The sequence below is a fragment of the Nomascus leucogenys genome, chromosome 5, assembly GCF_006542625.1.
Source record: "Nomascus leucogenys isolate Asia chromosome 5, Asia_NLE_v1, whole genome shotgun sequence".
In the NCBI taxonomy this organism is placed as follows: Eukaryota; Metazoa; Chordata; class Mammalia; order Primates; family Hylobatidae; genus Nomascus; species Nomascus leucogenys.
The window spans coordinates 67,082,975-67,105,014 of record NC_044385.1 but is presented as its reverse complement, the minus strand read 5'-3'; the positions used below and the strand labels follow the sequence as shown (position 1 = coordinate 67,105,014).

The window sequence follows — 22,040 nt, the reverse complement described above, 5'->3', positions numbered from 1 at the left end:
CCAGGAGGCGGAGGTTCCAGTGAGCCGAGATTGTGCCACTGCACTCCAGTCTGGGTGACGGAGTGAGACTCTGTATCAAAGAAATAAAAAATAATCAACCACTTAGAAAAGTACACACATTAAGCAGACCCTACATCTAGAATGAGTTAAGCAACCATTTATAAGCATCTTCATGAGAAATGATCACCTCTGGGTTTTTCTGATATTTGAAGTAAACATCGAAACAAACTGTATTTCCCTCAACACATAACTGTCCAAATTGCATGTACAAGTGGAGGTTTAAGTAAAATCCCTGACAGAACTATAGTCCACCTTTTGAATTAGGTGCATAAGGCTACTGACCACTTTATATTTTACCAAGAGCAAAAGCAGTGACTTTTCTATTTCAGTACAATTATGGACAGAAATGATATGATGCAAAATAGAGGTTCTTCCATGAAGTTTAAGATGTAGGGTAGAAGGGAAGACAGAAAGCAAAATTCCCAAGAAATCAGAATAACTTCACACTGGTCTTGTACTCCAAGAAACCCTGAGATGAACTGTAGTCCTCAAACACCTGTGCTTGGTTCACGCCCACCAAGACACTTCAGTATGCTTCCAACTGGTTCATCATCAATTTCCTGCTATATTCGTAGGCCAAAAAGAGTGCTCCATTGGCAGGGAATGCTCGAATCATAGTAGGTTTCAGTCCAGAATATAAGGCCGTTATTCCTAGCAAATAAAAGGGCGATCAAAGCCTGCAACAATCCCTCCTTTGGGGATACCCACGCAGCTGCATAGCACAGGTATATTTACACATGCAAACCCAGACAACAGTGCTAAAAACCAACAAGTCATAGAAGGATGCATTCCCAGCTTTTCCTAAATAGACTAACAGAAACAAGGACAAGTATCAGGTCTCCTGGCAAAACTGACTGATGCTCAGGTAACATACCCCAGTTCCATGCTTGGTTAACTCTTAGTATATGGATAGGGCAGAGCTGAGGCCTGAGATGGCCAGACAGAGATAGAGGTGGCAGCAGCTTTGCAGCTTCACCTGGGCAGTGGCAGGAACACCAACCTTGAAGTTGGAGACCTGTTTATAGTATTAGTACTGCCTAGGGTGGTTATGAAGATTGAATTAGATAAGGGAGGTGTAAGTACTTTGTAAAACTTTACATGTTATACAAATTTAAGGGAGAATTACTATGAGTAATAGACAAGGTATCTGTCCTCTATTTGGGACACAAAGTTTCTGTGTTACTGTCCTCTTTCTTTTTAAAATCAAAACAGATTTCATATCTCAGATTTTTTTTTTTTTTTTTTTTTTTTTTTGAGACAGAGTCTTGCTCTGTTGCCCAGGCTGGAGTGTAGTGGTGCAATCTCGGCTCACTGCAAGCTCCACCTCCCGGGTTGACGCCATTCTCCTGCCCCAGCCTCCTGAGTAGCTGGGACTACAGGTGCCCGCCACCACACCCGGCTAATTTTTTTCGTATTTTTAGTAGAGATGGGGTTTCACCGTGTTAGCCAGGATGGTCTCAATCTCCTGACCTCGTGATCCGCCTGCCTCGGCCTCCCAAAGTGCTGGGATCACAGGCGTGAGCCACCATGCCTGGCCCGTATCTCAGATTTTAAGATGTATATAGATGCTTGAAAAACAGGTATTTACTCACCTTCATTTTTCACAACATTTATAAAGGTTCTGATAAATCCTGCCTGTTTTCCAGACATGGAAAGAACTTGAATTCTGGATTTGATACAATCCACTGGGTATACTGCAAGCCAGAGGCAAATCCCACCAACTCCACCACTTAACATCAAAGGCACAGGGCCTAGAGAAAAAAAAAAAGATAGCAAATGGTATTTTGTCTCAAGAACAGCTGATGTGACATTTCCAGATGTCAATGTAGTAATGGCTGCAGGCAGATTAAAATAAAAATGGTAATGCTGCAGAATACAATTTTTTGAGGAAAACTGTCAAAGCTCTTGTTCCCAAGCTCTAAGAACACAAGGTTTTTTTGGTAGCCCAGGTCTACCCCTGGGTCTTGCCAAGTGCAAGAAGCCCTAGTGAGGGTTATATTTCGTTTGGTCACTGAGGTGTTGAGGGCTGGCCCACACGAACCAGCAGGCCTCCAGCTGAGTGGCAACCCCCTACAGTGGGGAAAAGACAGGCCAAACACAATCTACGTCTTTTTTCAACTTTCTCACTCTTAAGTATTTTAATAGCCCTGATTCTTCCTTTATCATTAAAAGCCAAAATTGTTTTTATTAAACATAGCAGTTAAGTCTGGGAGCTTGACTAACCACAGAATAGATTCAACACACACTGAGGGAGATGGTAAGAAAAACTCACTCACTTATGTGAGCCAAACATCGCATGTAGTAGTACCAACCAGCTAAACATGATAAGCTACAAAGAACTATGGTTTTCACTGCTCTCAAAACACTATTAAGATTTCCAAGTTTTAAGCTTATTTCAAGATTATTTACAGGTGACTCCCCAATTGGGAAAGTAATTTCTGGATTTCTTCTCCCCTAAAATAGATCCAGAAAAATTAAAAAACTTTATTCTAGTAAGAAAGTTTGGGATGTACTGCTTCCCTGTTTGCATGTACCCTGTCCTAAGGAAATTATCAGGCCTGGAGGGTGGGTGCTATCAACTGCCTGCCACCATGTTACCTTCAGGCATCCAGAAGCTTCCCTGTGCCAGATGGAGCCACCAATGTGGGGAGGAGAGCACAAAGGGCAGAGAATCCACAGAAACCATACCTGCAGGGAGCAAACACTATCACATCCCACTGCTGTCAATGCAAACACATTTACCTAATTCATCTTTTGATCTCCCTGATGCAAAAAAGGATCGGCTCAGTTCATAGCCACCGAAGAAGAAGAAATAGCCTGGTACTTCTCGAAGTAAAGTGCTTGAGAGTCCATGGTAGAACCCCAAGGGGCCATCTTTCCTAAGAATACTTTTGATGACAGACCACACTGTACTGGGAGGAGACACAGAGAGACAGCACGGTTATGGCAGGTGGGAAGGAAGAAAAGACAAGGGCATTTGCAACCAATTAACAGATCTGATCAAGCACTAGTAAGGAAGAAGCTGATTTTGTAAATGAAGAGCCAGGAATTGAGACTAAAAGGCATCCTTCTGTGGGAAGGAAATTTATTTACAGTAAGGAATTATCTAAACTCAGCAAGCATAACATGGCGTTGTATTGCCCAGTCCCTTATCGCCGTGATTCCTATTTACTCAATCTTTCCGGTGTGTTTTTGGGAAATTTGTTCAGGTGTTTATAAGATCTGTTTTGTTTTAGTGCAGAGAAATGAGTGAAGGAGTAAATGTTGTTTGAAGGCAAGACAAATTCTGAGAACAAGTTATAGCTCCTGTTATGCAGAAGCACCAAGAATTTATTTCTCAGAGCACCAGGGATGCAGGAGAATTTCTTCTAAGCAGCCCTGCTCCTGTAGCAGCCAGAACACAGGACACTCTTTGTCTGACTCCCCTTCATGATGGGGGGCTACCAGGGCAGGTTTATCCCCGCTAAGAACAGGCCAAGAAATCACATACTCAGTGCAACTTAGTGAATCCCTGTCTCCTCACTTTGTTCTCAGCAAGAAGGAGACTTGGCTTGGACAGATGAAGGATCAAGTCCCAAGGTAATAAAGGCCACAGACGTTTAAAAACTATTTTCCTTATGAGAACTTCAGAAGACACTGTCAGGTATTCCCCATCAGCCAGCCCTTCCTGCAGCACTGCTACATGGAATGTAACAAAGTAATCCAGCTCAACACAATTAACCTCCCTTCCAATCCGAGTCTTAGCTCCAAGCTGCCATACCATGCCTTGTGTGAACACTGCTAGACCTCAAATACAAAGTCAATTGGTAATTCAAGGTGTCTATCTGCCTAAGTCCTTTGGCTGTAACTATTACTATCTTTTAATTACCTTGAATTACTTCCAAGAGACATGAGGGCAGCTTTCTGGGTGTTGTTAATGTTCTATTTGTTAATCTGGACACAGGTTACAAAGGCACATAAATTGTGTCACTATTTATAGAACCGCATACTGTGACTTAAATGTGCATTCATGATACTATGTGTATATTTCAATAAAAAGTTTTAAAGACTTACACTCTTGGACTTCTAGGCAATGAATATTAGATTCAAGTTGGTTGTAATGAATCTCAAGGGTGCAGAAAACAGGGCACTTTTCCAAACCCCATTCTCACTGAGTGGGGACTGATCCCTGAAAATGGTCAATTTATCTACTGCTTTTTCCCAGCAGATTTATAGGCTTTGAGTTAACCACAGCAATATCCTTGGTCAGAACTCGGCCAGATGTCAAGATACGTAAGCAAGTTTTGTAACTAATAAGGATAATAAATTGCTTTCCAATTCAAGTAAATCAAATTGTGTATCACACAGCACTCTCAAAGGACAATGAGAATGTGTTTTCAAGAGTGAGCTAGAGAGTGATTTAATCATTGAAGAGTAGCTATGCTTACAAAAGTATTGATTAATGTTCTCAGAACTTGGGCCATTTGCAGGTACACTTGAAGGACTGGGGATAAGTGGGGTAAAAATAGTTACCTCTAGGATCTGGGTCAATCAGCCTGAATACCCATATGAAAACTGGAAGTGGGCATCAAATATTCATCTCAGAATCCAAATTGGCACTTATGAAGGCTCAGGTCTAAGGCAAAGTTCAAAAGCCACCCACTATGTACCTCCAAAAATGGCTGAAGATCAGGCCTTATGTTTCCAAGAGGCCAAAAAGGGTGTTAAGCTCCTGGCTTCTCCGGTTCTGGGGTATTAAATATCTGTCTAAGACTTTCTATGCAGCGGGTGGTGGGTCTCATCACAGCCAATCCTTTCAGAAAATCTCTGTTAGGGGAAAGCATTCTAGAAACAATATTTTGGAGTAGATAAATCGGCTTCCACATCTGCCACTTTAGTACAATATAAAATGAAAAATCATCCAATACACTATGGCAATAGAGACCTGACGTTTGTGCCCAAGTGGTGCTTACTTCTGGCTTTTGGCTATCTTTCCTGATGTCTCCATCTCATACATGGTCTGCAGCCGGCACTTCACGAGCTCCGTGGGGCAGAGCACCAGTGCAGCAAAGGCAGAGGCGAAGGAACCGGCAGCTGCATTCTGCAGATCACTGAAAGCACACAAGCAGACAGTTACCCCTCAGTTTCTTCATTCCTTCGGCACTCACCACATAGATAGCACTTTGATGATAAAGCAGGGTAAGGAGCCGGGCGTGAGGGCATGAACCTGTGATTACAGCTACTCAGGAGACTGAGATGGGAGGATCACTTGAGCCCATGTGTTCTAGGCTGCAGTGTTATGACTGCATCTGTGAATAGCCACTGCATTCCAGCTTGGGAAACAAAGAGAGACCTCCATGTCTAAAAATATGATGAAAGGGCCGGGCACGGTGGCTCACGCCTGTAATCCCAGCACTTTGGGAGGCCAAGGCAGGCGGATCACGAGGTCAGGAGATCGAGGCCATCCTGGCTAACACGGTGAAACCCCGTCTCTACTAAAAATACAAAAAAAAAAAAAAAAAAAAATTAGCCAGGCATGGTGGCGGGCGCCTGTAGTCCCAGCTACTCGGGAGGTTGAGGCAGGAGAATGGCATGAACCCGGGAGGCAGAGCTTGCAGTGAGCCGAGATTGCGCCATTGCACTCCAGCCTGGGCAACAGAGTGAGACTCTGTCTCAAAAAAAAAAAAAAAAAAAAAAGATGAAAGGAAGGAAACTTGCATGTGCTGTTTCATCTAAGGATCCCACAACCCTGTGAAGCAGACAGCAGCACTCCAGTTCCCCATGGGAAGTAACACTTAGAGATGACATAATGTGGCCAGTCACACAGCTACTAAGTGGCAGCGCTAGGATGTGAACCCAGGTCTTCCTGACAGCAACACCTATATTCTTTTGATTACACACAGCGCTATGGACTGAATTTTGTCCCCTCAAGGTGATGGTGTTAGGAGATGGGGCCTTTGGGAGTAATCAGGTATAGATGAGGTCATGAGGATAGGGCCATAGTGATGGGATTAGTCCCTTAAAAGAAGAGACCAGAGAGCTCGCTCACTCTCTGCCATATGAGGACACAGTGAGAAGACGGCTATGTTCAAATTAAGAACAAGCCCTCATCAGACACCAGATCTGCTGGAACCTTGATATTAGACTTTTCAGCCCATAGGACTGTGAGAAATGTTTGTTTAAGCCACTCAATCTGTAGCATTCTGTTACAGAGGCCAAAGCCAAGATACATTGTGACATGACAAAATAAAACTCCACAAAAAAACCTAAAGGAGGAAAATATTACCCATAGTCCCACACTGAAAAACATGCACTATTAATACTGCAGTGTGTCTGCCCTAAGTTTTAAATAAATCTAGGTTCTAAGCCTATCCCCACATGCCCACAATCCAACCTGGAGCAACCAGATGTGCAATGTAACTGCCACAGATGAAAACCCAGAAAAAACGTTTAACCAAAAGTTGCTGCATCACAGAAAGATTTTCCAGTTCAGCTGATGACCTACCACCTCAGCAACACAGACAAGGGTAAAATGGTGCCACAGGAGTGGGTGAAGCCAGTACAAGTCTGCAAGCTCAATGGTATTAGGTGAAATGGCTAAACTGGAAATCTAAACTAGGCAGAGGGATGAATGCACAAATACAAAACAGAAGCATTCACCTCATATATGGATTTAGTACCAGCAGCCAAAGGTCACCAGCAGGGTTGTGAAACTGGAATCCAGTAAGAGTTCAGGTGTGGTGACTCATACCTGTAATTCCAGCACTTTGGGAGGCCAAGGCAGGCAGATCAGTTGAGGCCTGGCCAACGTGGCAAAACCCCGTCTCTACTAAAAATTAGCCATGCCTGGTGGTGCACGCCTGTAATCCCAGCTACTCCGGTGGCTGAGGCACAAGAAGCACTTGAAACAGGGAGGCAGAGGTTGCAGTGAGCCGAGATCATGCCACTGCACTCCAGCCTGGGCGACACAGTGAGACTCTTTCAAAATAAAAAAAATGAATATGGGGAAAAGTCTGAGAAGTGTTTCAGGAGAAAGGCTTCTCTGAGAGTTCCTGGTTCATGGGAGTCGGGATAGAAGATCCCTTCCAGCCCCAGAAGAGTGTTGTGTCATAGGATCATGACTGGCATTTGGGGCAGGACAATCCTTCATTGAGCAGGAAGGACTGAACTGGTTCCCTGACACCCATTCAATGCCAGCATCATGCTCTCACTGGACAGCCAAGATCACCCTCACAGATTTCCAAAAACCCCCAAGGGTGGGTGGTAATGTCCTCAGCTAATTACTCAGGTAGAGATATAATCCCCTAACAATTTTTCTCCAAACTGTGAGCAAAAGCACAGATGGGGCAGGGCACGGTGGCTCACACCTGTAATCCCAGCACTTTGGGAGGCTGAGGTGGGCAGATCGCAAGGTCAAGAGATCAAGACCATCCTGGCCAACATGGTGAAACCCCGTCTCTACTAAAATACAAAAATTAGCTGGGCATGGTGGCGGGTGCCTGTAGTCCCAGCTACTCGGGAGGCTGAGGCAGGAGAATTGCTCGAACACGGGAGGCAGAGGTTGCAGTGAGTTGAGATTGCGTGACTGCACTCCAGCCTGGGTGACAGAGTGAGACTCCGTCTCAAAAAAAAAAAAAAAAAAAAAGCACAGATGGACCTACCATATTCAGGGGTACTCAAGTTTTTCCACTGTTAAAGATTAGTATAAAATCAAGGTGGCACCAGTCTTGGCCCTGGTTTGCTAGTCCCTGGTGGTCTAGCTTCTGTGCCATGGCCAGATGCAAGTCTTCCAGAAGACTTGGCTTACAGTGGGGCTTTCTTTCATTAGGAAGACACTGTTTGCAGTATGGACTTCCTTTTGATGTTAGAGAATTAAGCCTAAAACCATTAACAAAGGAGAACCAGGTACACAAATGTACTTGCACATGCTTTTATGGGGTGGGGAAACCATCCAATGCTGTTCAGTCCACTCCTTTCCCCCCCTTCACTCCTTAGCAGCTTGTTAGAACCGAAACTTAAAATGGTTTCTGCTGTCTTGCAGCCAGCCTGCAGATCCACAGTTGGCCTCCCTCAGGGACTCTCTGTTAACCTGTTGACAGGCAATAGTCAATTAGGAGCATTAACCAGGGTCTGCCGAGTTTGCCAGGACAAAGGTGGCAGTCAATAAATGTAGAAGTCGATTGAGTTTAAGATATAATAATGGCTCGGACATCTGAACGAACACCAAGCACATTATTATAGTGCAAGGACACAGTCAAATCAGATATGCAGTGGACTTTGGGTTTCCAATAAATACTTTCATTGACCAGTGCACAGAAGGAAGTACATGGGCCCCTGGTTCTGCATGTAGTATGAATGCGTAGAACTGGAATTGAAATAGTAATAGGTATAGGATGGGATTTTGTAAGAATCATCCATTTGTCATATATTCAACAAACATGTACCTGAGCACTCCTGCTATGTAAGACCCTGTCCAGCCAAACATCAAAGTAGAACAACATTCTGGGTCATGCTGAAACTGGGAACAGACAAATATTTACAATGTGATTGCAGAAATTCACCACAGGCTCTCACAAGCAGTTCTTTCCCTTCACGGCTCCTGATTAATCTTCTCTCTAGAACTGACCCTTATAAAATATTCCAGACCCCAAACTGTGGTCTGATGGAAAGGAGACTGGGCAGGAGCTCAGAGGACACAAGTTCAAGTCTTTAGCGGGGTGACCTTGAGCAGGTCAATATCGGCACCTCAGTTTTCCATCCCTAAGAGAGGAAACATCTGCCTTGCTCTTCTCACAGGATCACGGTGAGGGCTATAGAGACACGATATACATGTCAGAGCTTTGCAGACTCTAAGAGAGCATTTCCCCAACAGGTAAGAGACAAACACTGTTCCTCAGGATGGAAAAAAAAAAAGGGCCCAAGCTCAAAAAAGATGAGTGCTGGATTAGACAAGGTTAATCAGGATGGTTTCTTTACTGCAAAACAGCTAAGCATATATATATTTTTTTGAGAGACAGGGTCTTGCTCTGTTGCCCAGGCTGGAGTGCAGTGGCGTCATCTCACTGCAACCTCTGCCTCCTGAGCTCAAGCAATCCTCCCACCTCAGCCTCCCCGGTAGCTAGGACCCCAGACATGTGCTACCATGCTCAGCTAAGTTTTGTACTTTTTGTAGTGACAGGGTTTTGCCATGTTGCTCAGGTTGGTCTCAAACTCCTGGGCTCAAGTAATCTGCCCACCTCAGCCTCTCAAAGTGCTGGGACTACAGGCGTGAGCCACTGTGCCCAGCCTTACGCATCTTTAATGAACTAAATAACACATACACTATATGAAATAAATGTACCAAGAGTGATTCTTCATGAGAGAGACACTGTGACGTAATTTCCCAACCCTTTCTTAAGGACACCCAGCAATTCAATGTTCTGAAAGTAGTGTGGGAAAATGCAGCTGTAAGGTATTAGATTGTTCTCGGCAGAAAAGCAATATGCTCTTACCTGTCCTTCACTTTGTTCACAGGCTAAGGAAGCAAGAAAGTGGAGGGGCGGGCAGAGCCAGATCCCCAGTGGTTTCACTCATGCAAGACAGAAGTCACTGTTTATCCTATGGCTGGAGGGGCTGCTTTGCTCAGAAGACACAGGTCTTCCCCAGAATCTCACGTGGCTGCTTACTGTTTCCCTGTCTTCTCTCCCCATTTTGTTCTTTGCTAAGGAAACTGAACTGAACTGAAGTCCAGGTCTTCTCTAACAGAGTGTCTCTCCTTCAACAGGGAACAAAACTACAGTTGCCTGTGGTTTTTGCTTCTGTTCAGTCTCCATCATGGCATGCCACACTCTCCTGGTTTGTGCCCTGCTTGTTTCTTTAATGCCTTCCTGCCTGCCCTTTCTGTGCTAGAGGCTCATCCCATTCATGCTCAGCCCTCCTCGCTGTCTACACTGTCTTCTTAGGCAATCGTATCCAATCCCAAGCCTTTATAAAGAACAAGCTCTACCCATCATGGTGGAATTCCTGTCTGTAAAAGGGCACACCTTCAGACCTCCAGGCACCACCAGAGAACACTGCTGTGCACAAGGAACTGAATTCAGTTGTGTGGGACCTGCAGCTGCAATCGGGTTTCAAACTCCTACTGAAATAACTAAGACTGCCCTTTGCAATCTTGAAGCTTATATAATAATTTTAAGTGGTATAAAATAAATCAACATTCAAAGCAGGGATAACTAAACATCCCAGTGGTTTCCAAATTCTCTTTAGTCTCTATATAATAAATACCCAAGGCAAGACCAAGAACGAGGCAAAGTCTGGTGTTCTGGGAAGATCTGGACAGAGAAAGGTGGGTTCCCTTGCATCTTCACAGACATTTCCGACCCTTCCTAAAACTCCTCAGATTCATCTGGCTCAGACAACCTCTTCCAATACTCTGCTTTTTGCTAATGAAAGAAAAGCTAAAACTTGGATCATAAGCGGCATCTACAGCTTCAGTGCAGCATGTCTGCTGACGAGAGGTAGCACCGCCAGCTGCATTTGAACAGCATTCTCCTGGAGAAAACTGAAACAGAAGGGCAGTTCGTTCTCAGTGGTGGATGATGAGCAGGTCTCCTCTGTGGCATGCATATGTGGTTTCCAAGTTTTATATGATGACAATGTATAACTTCATAAATAAAAGGAAAGCAGTTATTTTTTAAAAGGAAATGTTCTTCCACATAAGGCATCAAAAATTGTGACCATACAGCAGATTTTTTTTAATTTTTATTTTTTGTAGATATAGGGATCTTGCTATGTTACCCAGGCTGGTTTTGAACTCTCAGCCTCAAGCCATTCTCCTGCCTTTGCCTCCCAAAGTGCTGGGATTACAAGCATAAGCCACCATGCCTTGCCAGTTTTGTGGGGTTTTTTTAAACAAATAAAAAAAGTGTGTGTCCTTGACTCACCTCAGCTTTGCCCGCTTGTCCAATCCAGCCACTTTCTGGACCACCTGCTGGCAGAAGCCATAGCACATGAAGAGGACTGAGTTCTCAGCGATGTTGGCGATTAGAGCTGGGCTGGTCCCCTTGTAGAAGCCACGGAAGCCCACCTGGGAGTAAGTCTTCAGGCAGCAGTCGGTGAGTCCCCGGTATAGGTCAGGGAACGTCTGCATCTTTACTTTCATCGTGTCAAAGGGCTGCCCAGTCAGTACACACGCTGTGCCCCCTGGAATCAGGACAGATGACTGCTCTAGTATGAGGCTACAGTTCTATTATCCATGGAAGGAAGGCCCAGGCAGCCTACCCCAGAACTTACCCCTGCTTCAGTTCATTTCAACCTCTTTTCCTCCAAAACCTTCCAGCCATGTCCAGTAAACAATTTAGAGCAGATCCTTGATGTGCCTGGCATCTAAGTCCCACCCTGAAGGAGCCCATGCCAGGCAGGAGAGAGAGACAGACATGTGTTCAACAGTGGCAGGCATAGGATGCAACAGTGCAGTGAGTATGTAGGAGCCTGGGCAATAGGGTCAGAGGGACTACAGCTTTGCTGTGAGATCCTGGACAAGCCATGTAACTTCTGAGCCTCAGCTCCTCATCCCTGCCACCTCACAGGGCTAACCCTGTGAGCGTGAGGATTAAATAAAAATGGAGGAGACAGGCTTAGCACAGCACCGGCTACGTAAGTGGTTAGTAACCAGTGGCTAGTATGTGTGCAAGAAACAGAAACCACAGAAAGGGGGGGGAAACCTGGGAAGACTTCATCACTCACTTTGCCTAATGCCCAGTGGGACTGATCAGGCCCGGCACCACGGAAAGGAAACAAGGAGTCTGGCTAATTAATCCCCAAAGAGCTAAATATTTCATTCTATAGAAAAACCTCTTTAATTTGAGCTCTACTGATTAATAATGTGTATTTAGATAGAGAATGGACTGAAATTTATTTATGCTTAGCTTAAATCCTTTATTTATATACTTTTATAAGATCAAATACAGCAAAGTCTACATCGCACAAAATATATATATATATATATATTTTTTTTGAGATGGTGTCTTGCTCTGTCACCCAGGCTGGAGTGTAGTGGTGCAATCTCAGCTCACTGCGACCTCCACCTCCCAGGTTCAAGGAATTCCTGTGCCTCAGCTTCCTGAGTAGCTGGGATTACAGGCACCCGCCACCATGCCTGGCTAATTTTTGTACTTTTCATAGAGATGGGGTTTCACCATGTTGGCCAGGCTGGTCTCTAACTCCTGGCCTCAAATGATCCTCCTGCCTCAGCCTCCCAAAATGCTGGGAGGCATAAGCCACCACGCCCAGCCACGTGAAATCATTTTAGTAAAAATTCTAAACAGAAGAAAAGGAATGAACTGTAACCACCCTACAACATCCTCACACCCTGTAGTAGGGTTAGCGTCATGGGAACTGCCAGTGGTTAGTGTTTACCATCTCCTTCTGGACCTGAGAGGAGCTCTTAAAGCTTCATCAAAATGCAAAAGAAGGCTTACAGAAAATATTTGAGAAATGCAACTTCCTGACTTTGATGTTATACATGGTTATTCCATCTAAACTCTGGAAAGTGGAGTTGGGGGAAGGGACATTAAGAATAATTCTCAATTATTTATTGGCAAATAAGCCAACACTTCCAAAGAGTCTGAGAACTGCTTGATCTCTTTTTTAAGCAACAAGCAATGTGATCTCTGTGAGCCCATCATTACTGTTCATTTCTTCCAGGAGAGGAATGACACGCTTCCGCCTTTAATTGCCAAATTATCCTCAATTCTGAATTAGTGGAATATAATTTAATATGATTTTATTATGAGTAATCCTGAGTCATTCTCTCCCAGGTACTGCTGGGCTAGGATAAAAAGAGATCTGAATTACATTAAAATAATTTAATTATTCCAAGAGAAGAAGTGACAGAATGTTATAAGTGGGTGCGTAATTCAGAGAGCCTAGATGCAGATAAGCTGAATAAAGCATTTAATTCAGCACGTTCATATTTTAACTTGATCATCTTGAACAGTTCAGGCATCACAGGTTACTAGAATACACATTTGCTGTATATCTGGGACAGTTACATTTCCAACAGGGAGAAGGGGGAGGCTAATGAATGTACAAATGCTAGCAACAACTGTCTCCCGTCCTCCGCAAGGGTAAGCTAACTTCCCGTGTAATTTACCACAAACGATATGGTCATGGCGCTCACTGGGCCCTCAAGTGAGAGGAGACTGTTCTGAACACCAGTACCAACCACGGAGCCTGACACCTAGTAGGTTCTCAAAGATCTATCAAGTCCATAAAGCCATGAATAAATATTATATTTCTCCACTTGCCTAGAAGTCAGACTTCTTATTCTCCTTAAACGACAAATAACAACATTCTTTTGGCGATATGGTGGCCAGCCAAGCATCTTATTCCGCAGGAAAGGCACTCGGACTATGTCATACCTAACACTTTACCAGCGGTGGTGGTTTAGATCTTCTGTCCTTGACATAGAGTCCGTAAATCACGAGATACAGAGGAAATCTATCAGGGCAGGGACAGTGTCTCAGGGAAGGCACAGCTCTGAAGAAGGCAGAGAGATGAGAAGAAGCAGACTCACACCACAGGACCAGGCCCACCAAGCAGAGGTGAGACCCTCAAACCCCTCTGGAGGCCATCGTAAAGGTTTAACAGGACAGGGAAGTACATCATTTTCAAGAAACTCCAATCAAAAAAGGTTTGGGGTTGTTTTTAATTTTTGCATTTGAGAAGATAAACTTCAATGATCTGAAATGCCACATTCTCCAACTACACTAAACAAGGTACACTGCAACACTAGTCAAAGTAGTGACTGCATTGTTTTAGAGTTGCTGAATGACTATTAAAGTGGTACCAAGTTTCTCTTTAGGGCTATTTAACTTTCGGGATCCACGCACCCCCATTTCAGTAATTATCTAATCACCTAACTAGTTCTTGAAATCCTCCTTTATCCTAGCTGTTTAGGGATCTAGATCTCTTATAGCCACTGCAGATAGGGAAATGAGAATTTCCCAGCACTTTAGAGTAGACGAGCTGGCTGAAAACCTGTGTGGTGGGGAAAACTTTGTATAAAAGGAAAAGAAGAGACACACACAACAACACATTTAAGCTCCATCCACATCACCTCGGGCTGCAGCTGGCTCTGTGCTTACAGTTGGATCGCTTCCATAGGTGACCTCTGCCACAAAACACAACGGGTCCTCTGCTCCTATCAATGGCTGGCAGAAAATTCCCAAAGCCTAGCAAATTCCACATCCAGAAAGTCAGGGCCCAAAGCCTCCAAACTAACCCTCCCCTCCAGTGCGCTGCAGACACATTATGGAGTACTAAAGCAGAGACAGCACCAGCACCAGACAACGGACCCAGGGACCACAGTCCTGCCCTGTCTTCACACCATCTTGCTGTGTAACCTTGGACAAATCTACTGCTCCTCTGTGGGCCTTTTTCTACATATCCAGCGAGCACTGGAGCCAACAATGTCTAAAGGTCTCTCTAGCTCCAGCATTCAAAGACTCCAAGATCCTCGAAAGTGGGAATCTACTTTCCATTTGCATTCCATAGGCCTCACAACAGAATGGAGGTTTTTGTGTCACTCCTAGGCACCTCCTCTGCCCAGCCCCCAACCTATAGACCACGTCTCGCTCCCCGTCCCCATCCCATCCCCTCAGGAATGGGCTTCGTTGTCCTCAGAAGTTAGACTACCCACAGCAGCTCTGCCTCGGTGAGGGGAGTCCCTGTGTCACCAGCACAGGGAGAAATACCTGTCCAACAGTGATGGGGACAGTGTGTCAGTACACATAAGGGACCAATACATGTTCAAAACATGCCCCCGAGCAAATGCCTTACATACTAGGCTCCCAACCATACTGTTGCAATTTCTATCTTTCAAACTAACTGTAAATTATAAATGTGGTACCCAAATACCTGTATGCACATAAATAGGAAAAGGTAAACTTTTAAATTCTATCACCATAGGTTCTAGATCTTTGACAGACTGACTGAAAGAGATAAAATGTCAAAAGCTGAGACTACATGTGGCTAAACACCCTCCTACTGCAGAGACAGAACTGAGCCCAAGGGCATTCACTCACTGGTGAGAGGCGACCTGGGGCAGGCAGATGTTTGCACCATTTTCAGGGTCAGTGTCCTCCCCAGTGTGGCATGGGGGAGGGCAGGGGGCACAAGGCCTGGGACGCTGTAGCCTAAAGGCACGCAGTGGGCAAGAGACTACTGGGCAGACCCCCACCGGCCTTCAGTTCCTTGAGCATCTGGGGCTGGGACGCTCCTTGTGGGTTCTGCCCTGGGAGAAGTGCCCTTGCCCAGTGCTCCTCATTAGGGTTGGTGACAGCTCTCTCCAGTCCTCCTCATTAGCATACCTTGGCTGACCTTTGGCTCATGGAAAAACACTTTGCTGTTCTCTGAACAATTTCTTCTTCACAATTGAGCAAATGACTGATGAGGTGACCACACTCATGACCATACTCATCTGTTGGTGGTAGGGGTGGGGGTGGGGGTGGGGGGTGCGCTGGATAAGGACAGCATTGGGCAACACCCTCTCTGGCCTCCCCACTCCAGGGAGAATCCTGTGGGAGGCCAGGGTAGTCCAGGGTTTCCCTTTGGGCAATCAGCATTCCAGCCGCTCCTCCTACTTCTGGACTCTGGAGAACCAAATCACCACCATGCACTTCCCATTCCACCCTGTGCCTCAGCCTGAGGGTCCTGCTCTTCCTGCATGTTCAAGCTGATCTTTCTAAGGAGTAGCCTGCACGGTGCCAGCACTACCCCCTTATCACAGGCAGCACCTCCCTGTGCCGGGGGAGCCTCAGGCTCTTGGGCTCAGGCCCCTAGGCTCAGGTTAGCTGACATTCCCAGCAAATCGTACAACTTCTTTCCTTTCACAGCTCTAAGACACGGTCCATTATCAGTCTCATTTTCAAAGACATGTCTTTTTTTTTTTTTTTTTCTTTTTTTTGAGACAGAGTTTCCCTCTTGTTGCCCAGGCTAGAGTGCAATGGTGAGATCTTGGCTCACCACAACCTCCGCCTCCTAGGTTCAAGCAATTCTCCTGCCTCAGCCTCCCAAGTAGCTGAGATTACAGGCATGCACCACCATGCCTGGCTAATTCTGTATTTTTAAAAGAGATGGCGTTTCTCCATGTTGGTCAAGCTGGTCTTGAACTCCTGACCTCAGGTGATCTGCCTGCCTCGGCCTCCTAAAGTGCTGGGATTACAGGCGTGAGCCACCATGCCCAGCCTTTTAAAGACATTTCTAAGAGTGTCCTCCTTTCTTTCCCAACACTAGCAGGGACAGTAAGTGGTGTTTCCCAGGAGATGCTATGGTGTTATTTTTGCACTACAAGGGCTCTGAAGACTGCCAGGCTTGAAGTGAAGAACCACGTCACCTGCATATCCCAGCCAGGTGACAATGGACAAGGGGCTTCACCTCTGGGCTGTTTTCCAGCTGTACTGGGCACATTCCACCCCTCACCCTGACTCACAAGGTGTTAACAATAATGGACACTCCTCTACCTTCTGCCACGCTCTGAACAATACTATACTTCCATCAAATGGATTCATCCCAAAGGTAAAGCACATTGCTTCTGGAGGGAGAAAGGTAATATTTTCATACCACTTTCATTTGATCTCATTTAGAGGGTAGTTGAGGAACTGGGTTTTCAGAGAGAACTGGGTTTTCTCTGGGATTATAGTTAGGCATTGCTTAATGACCGGGACATGTTCTGAAATACGTGTCATTACACAATTTCATCATTGTGCTATCATAGAGCATACACACCTGACCCTAGATGGCATAGCCTACTCCACACCTAGGCTATACGGTATATATGTTGCTCCTAGGCTACACACCTGTACAGTATGTTACTGTACTGGATGCTGTAGGCAACTATAACACAGTGGTATTTGTGTATCTAAATGTATCTAAACACAGAAAAGGTATAGTAAAAATATGGTAGTATAGGCTGGGCGCGGTGGCTCACGCCTGTAATCCCAGCACTTTGGGAGGCTGAGGCGGGCGGATCACGAGGTCAGAAGATCGAGACCATCCTGGCTAGTATGGTGAAACCCCGTCTCTACTAAAAATACAAAAAATTAGCCGGGTGCGGTGGCAGGCGCCTGTAGTCCCAGCTACTCGGGAGGCTGAGGCAGGAGAATGGCATGAACCTGGGAGGCAGAGCTTGCAGTGAGCCGAGATTGCGCCACTGCAGTCTGGCCTGGGCGAAAGAGCGAGACTCCATCTCAAAAAAAAAAAAACGGTAGTATAATCTCATGGGACCACCATCAGATGTGCCGTCCATCACTGACAGAAACATGGTGATAAGGCACATGACTGTACCTGCAGCCCCCGCCGTAAGGTCAATGGCAGCCTGGATAGCGGGATTGGACTTCATGTTTGCCCACTCTTCTGCTGGTCTCGTGGAAGGCAGCTCTCTGCACCTTATGACAGGCACCACATATCCCTAAGGGGAGGCAAGAGTTTACCATTAGTCCAAGTCTGCAGCATCCTGTTCTCTAGGTCTGCAGCCAAATTATGGAACCTAAACTTCTGGGAGCCATGAACTGGGCTCCACATTGTTCCAAAGGAAAGAGGCTCAAGGTATCAGTGCAGGTTGGCAACTGCCCCCTAGAAAGCTCACAGATCAAAAACCTCCCCTGCGTATCAAGGCTACAGCCACCAGCAGCACTTCAACTGACCTTTCTGAAAACTGAAAAAATGAACACCAAATAAGTAAGCCGACCACAGGTGTACCAAACCGCATCACACTTGTTTTTTTTAGAGGCCTACGTTGAGCCATCAATTGAAGAGGCTCAGTTCTAAATTCAGACAGCAGCCTGTAATGGGTGCCTAAGGGGATCTCACAAGACAGTAGGTCTGGAAAGGAGCACCCAGGCAGCCAAGGGTGGGAGCTGCACCCTGGGATCACACACGCCTTGGCGAATGCCTGCTCTACCTGCAGCGTGGCTCCTTCAGCCTCTACAGCTGGGAGTCCTCATCTGTACAAGGTGAATAATAAAAATATTATAAAACAAAGGCAGTCACAAATAGCCACATCGGACTGATGAGACGCCACACCGTGCACAAGCATCATGTGCTTGTTCTTAGAACAAGGCCCTGCGCAAGCATCTTCCTGTCACACACATCTTCCTGTCACCACAGTCCACTAGCCCTTCAAATGTAAATGTGTGCAGGAGTCGCCTGGGGGCCTTGCTAAATAAAATGCAGCTTCTGATTCAGTAGCCTCGGACAGGACCAGAGATTCTGCCTATTTTGATGAGTTCCCAAGTGAGGCGGACAATGCCAGTCCACAGACTCACACTTTGAGATACAACGCCTGGGCCGTTGTGTCCAAATCCACTTGATAACCTGGAGCACTTATTAAATATGCAAATTGCCAGGACTTTCTTCTGGAAATCTTGATTCAGTATGTTTCGGTTGGAGCCTTGGGCATTTGGGAAAACTAGAATTTCTTTCTCTCTCTTTAGACAAAAGTCAACTACTGTTGAGGCGTGGGCTTAATAAATGTTGACTAAAATATCCAACTCAACAACCAATCCTGTATAATTTTCAAACGGTGTCAGTAACTTCTTTGCAAATAATAAGGAACAACTTATTCCTCATCACACTGAGGAGCCGTGTGACCCATCGTGCTGGATCAGAGATGAACACCAAGCGCCCTCCTAACACCAATGTCACCCTGAACGTCAACAGGAAACATTGGCCGTGGAGAAGTTGTTTAAACCTCTTGAAGCATTTTGCCAATGACCAGACTTCAACAATCCTCCGTTATTTACAAAAAATTTAAAACCAGTGGCAACAACGGCACATTACTTAATAAAGCAACTAAGTTAGAAGTGCAAGACACTGATTTATATGCTGTTGATAGATCTGGAGAGACAGGACCATTTACTAGGCTGAAAAGGTGGTGGTCATCTAGTATCTTCCTAAAAAAGTTTATCGGGGTCCTGGCCAGATGCAGTGGCTCACGCCTGTAATCCCAGCACTTTGGGCCGGCCGAGGTGGGAGGATCACGAGGTCAGGAGTTTGAGACCAGCCTGACGAATATGGTGTAACCCTGTCTCTACTTAAAATACAAAAATGACCCCAGCGTGGTGATGCACACCTGTAGTCCCAGCTACTCGGGAGGCTGAGGGAGAAGAATAGCTTGAACCCAGGAGGCAGAGGTTGTGGTGGGCCGAGATCGCCCCATTGCACTCCAGCCTGGGCAATAAGAGCGAAACTCCGTCTCAAAAAAATAAACAAACAAATAAATTCTACAAATAGCCACTAGAATTATTAGGATAGAAAACGATGATGGGTACTAACAGATTCACTCAGGAGTGGGCAACTAATTCACATTATGTGTAGCTCTGGCTTGGAGAAGACACAGGGCTTGGAGGAGGCAAGACTGTTCACCATGAATTAAAATTGATTTATGAGCTTGCCGTAGCACTTGGAATAGAAAAAAGAATCTTTTCAGCGCCTTTGACTCCTCTCTCAAATTACACCAGGGTGCGACTGAGGAACAACAGTGCCGACCACCCACTTTGCTCGACCCTTGGGGAAATTAACTTTTTTTTTGGATGGGAATGTCAGTAGAAGAGGCTGCATTTTCCACCAGGAAACACGAACTGCTGCGGGAAGATCCAGCTTCTGGCTAAAGCTGGGGCGGCAGGAGCCGCCGGCCAGCTCGCAATCCAGTCCCCAGAGCCCGGGCTTTAGGTAAAGCGTGGAGATGCAAATCAGTTTTGCCGCCAAGGACCCGGCCAGGCGCGTCTCCTCCCGGGCCTCGCAAGGAACAGGTCAGGGAGACGACTTCCAACTTTCTCTGCCCGGCCCTAAACGTTCGCCGCCCCTGCCCAGCCGCCCACTCCTGGGAAGCCTGCAAGTCTCCATTCACAAGCGGCTCCGTGCTGCCCAGCACTAGCGCCCCAGGGGCGCGGATCCCCGCAGCCAAATGACACGACTTGCGGGCAAAGAAGGACAAAAGTTCCCATCAGGTGGGCACTGCGGGAAGGAGGCCAACGACCCCGAGATTCTCCGGGTCCCGCGGCACGTGCGCGGCGACGCTGGCCGCTTCCCCCGCCACCCGGGAAGGTCACGCCGCCCGGACACCCAGGCCCGCCCCGCGCCCCGCTCCCTCCGCCTGGCGCGCTCCCCGCAGCTGCAGGCGCCAGGCCGGGCTGCGCTCACCGCCGCGCCGGCGTGGCCGCGTCCAGCTTAGGCTTCGCCGCCCGCTTTCGGCTCCGGGTCGCGGCTGGGGCGGCCACTTAACACCCACGTCGGCAACGGCCAGCCCTTCGCCCCGCCCTCCGCGCAGGCATCCCGGGAGGCGGCCCCGCGAAGCTCAGGAGCGCCCCTGCGGCCGGGGGCGGGCTGCGCAGGGCCGCGCCCGGGCCGAGACCCGGAGCCGCCACGGCCCACCGGCCCTGCCACCGCCCCCAGCACGGGAAGCGGAAGTGGGCGTGGGGCCGCGGCGCGCACAGCCCAGCCCGCGACCCGGCGTTGTGCTGCCGCCGACCCTGGTGAAACTGGAGATCGGGGTCTGCGCCTCCTGAGACTTTCCCGCCTCTGGGCTCCCCGAGACCCTCTCTGAGGCCGGACCCTAGTTAGCCCGCTGGGCTGGGACTGGGGGCTGGGGTCTGGGAATGTCAGTGTTTGGGAGGACTTAATTTTTAGCTACTTTGACCTTGTTGGGAGGCTAAGGCCTTATTTATAAATTATATTTGAGTACAAAATTATACTCGGGATTCAAGGCCCTAATAGGAAATACAACTAAGTATGAAAATACAGGAATTAGCTGGGCATGGTGGCTCACGCCTGTAATCCCAGCACTGTGGGAGGCCGAGGTGGGCGGATCGCCTGAGGTCAGGAGTTCAAGACCAGCCTGGCCAACATGGTGAAACCCCGTCTACTAAAATCACAAAAATTAGCCCAGCGTGGTAGTGCGTGTCTGTAACCCCAGCTACTAGGGAGGCTGAGACAGGAGAATCGCTTGAATCTGGGAGGTGAAGGTTGCAGTGAGCCAAGATCGCACCACTGCACTCCAGCCTGGGCTACACAGCCAGACTCTGTCTCATAAAAACAAATAAACAACAACAACAAAAAAACAAGGTGTGGTGACACGTGCCTCTAGTCTCAGCTATTTGGGAGGCCAAGGCAGGAGGATCGCTTGAGGCCAGGAATTGGAGGCCGCAGTGAGCTATGATGGCACTGTTGCACTCCAGCCTGGATGACAAGAGACCTCATCTCTAACACACACACACCCACACACACACCCTCCACACAGTGTAATTTTACAACTTTCAGCCTTGTTTGGATGTGCTGTTGGATTTTTTTTTCTCTTTTTTTCTTTTTTTTGAGACAGAGTCTCACTCTGTCACCTGAGCTGGAGTGCAATGGCACAATCTCAGCTCACTGCAACCTCCCTGTCCCGGGTTCAAGCGATTCTCCTGCTTTAGCCTCTTAAGTAGCTGGGATTACAGGCATGCGCCACCACATCCAGCTAATTTTGTATTTTTTAGTAGAGACAGGGTTTCACCACCTTGGCCAGGCTGGTCTCGAACTCCTGACCTCAGGTGATCCGCCTGCCTTGGCCTCTCAAAGTGTTGGGATCACACGTGTGAGCCACCACGTCTGGACGTGCTATTGGATTATTACCTACGTTATTTAAGTGATTTGATTGGTGTTAGTGCTTAACATGAATGCACACTTGAGTAGACTTCCCAGGCTGTAGTAGATGCTATGATGGGATCAGAGTGCCTGGTAAATGGGCACTCATCAGAATCAGCACTTTAGAACTTGGGCTTCTGGACAATAATCGAGTTATAGAAACAAGCCAGGCAGTTGGGATGACTTGTCCAAAGTGATGGGGAACATAACTAACTGAAAGCAGATCCAGGAGCTGAAACTAGTTACAGCAGCTTAAAGGGGTTGGCAATATCACCTGGTCCAATAGCTTTTGCAGCTTAAGAAAATGAGACCCAAAAGAACCCTGATTAAGGACAGACTTG

The 22,040-nt window shown here is 46.8% G+C and overlaps 2 protein-coding genes across 6 annotated transcripts in view; one reads left to right on the top strand and one right to left on the bottom strand.

Moving 5' to 3' along the window:
- Window positions 1-10,712, top strand: part of LOC100595307 — an 80,457-nt gene extending 69,745 nt beyond the window's left edge. For 2 of the 5 annotated variants that reach the window (XR_004030148.1, XM_030813310.1), the window contains one exon: window positions 9,553-10,712. Coding sequence is in view for 1 of the 5 variants with exons in the window: in XM_030813310.1 (XP_030669170.1) it covers window positions 9,553-9,762 (210 nt within the window). In the remaining 4 variants the exon portion in view is untranslated. Of the gene's footprint in view, window positions 1-3,594; window positions 4,979-5,065; window positions 5,239-9,552 lie in introns of those variants that run through there. The other 3 variants (XR_004030150.1, XR_004030147.1, XR_004030149.1) reach the window with 3 other exon arrangements.
- On the bottom strand, window positions 138-20,471 carry SLC25A15 (solute carrier family 25 member 15). The gene is made up of 7 exons (XM_030813309.1): window positions 20,221-20,471; window positions 17,365-17,488; window positions 10,962-11,220; window positions 5,013-5,150; window positions 2,803-2,972; window positions 1,653-1,811; window positions 138-711 (listed from the first exon to the last, which is right to left on the bottom strand). Exons 2-7 carry the CDS (start codon window positions 17,417-17,419, stop codon window positions 587-589), a joined length of 906 nt encoding a protein of 301 aa, XP_030669169.1. The 5' UTR covers window positions 17,420-17,488; window positions 20,221-20,471; the 3' UTR covers window positions 138-586.
- Window positions 20,472-22,040: the final 1,569 nt, after the last annotated feature.

Bases quoted from the DNA above. Each gene is read 5' to 3' on its own strand.
- SLC25A15 (XM_030813309.1), bottom strand. From the start codon at position 17,419: ATGAAGTCCAATCCCGCTATCCAGGCTGCCATTGACCTTACGGCGGGG. The intron at 11,221-17,364 runs GTACAGTCATGT...TCCTGATTCCAG, and splicing joins CCTTACGGCGGGGGCTGCAG to GGGGCACAGCGTGTGTACTG. The intron at 5,151-10,961 runs GTGAGTCAAGGA...GTGTGCTTTCAG, and splicing joins GACAAGCGGGCAAAGCTGAG to TGATCTGCAGAATGCAGCTG.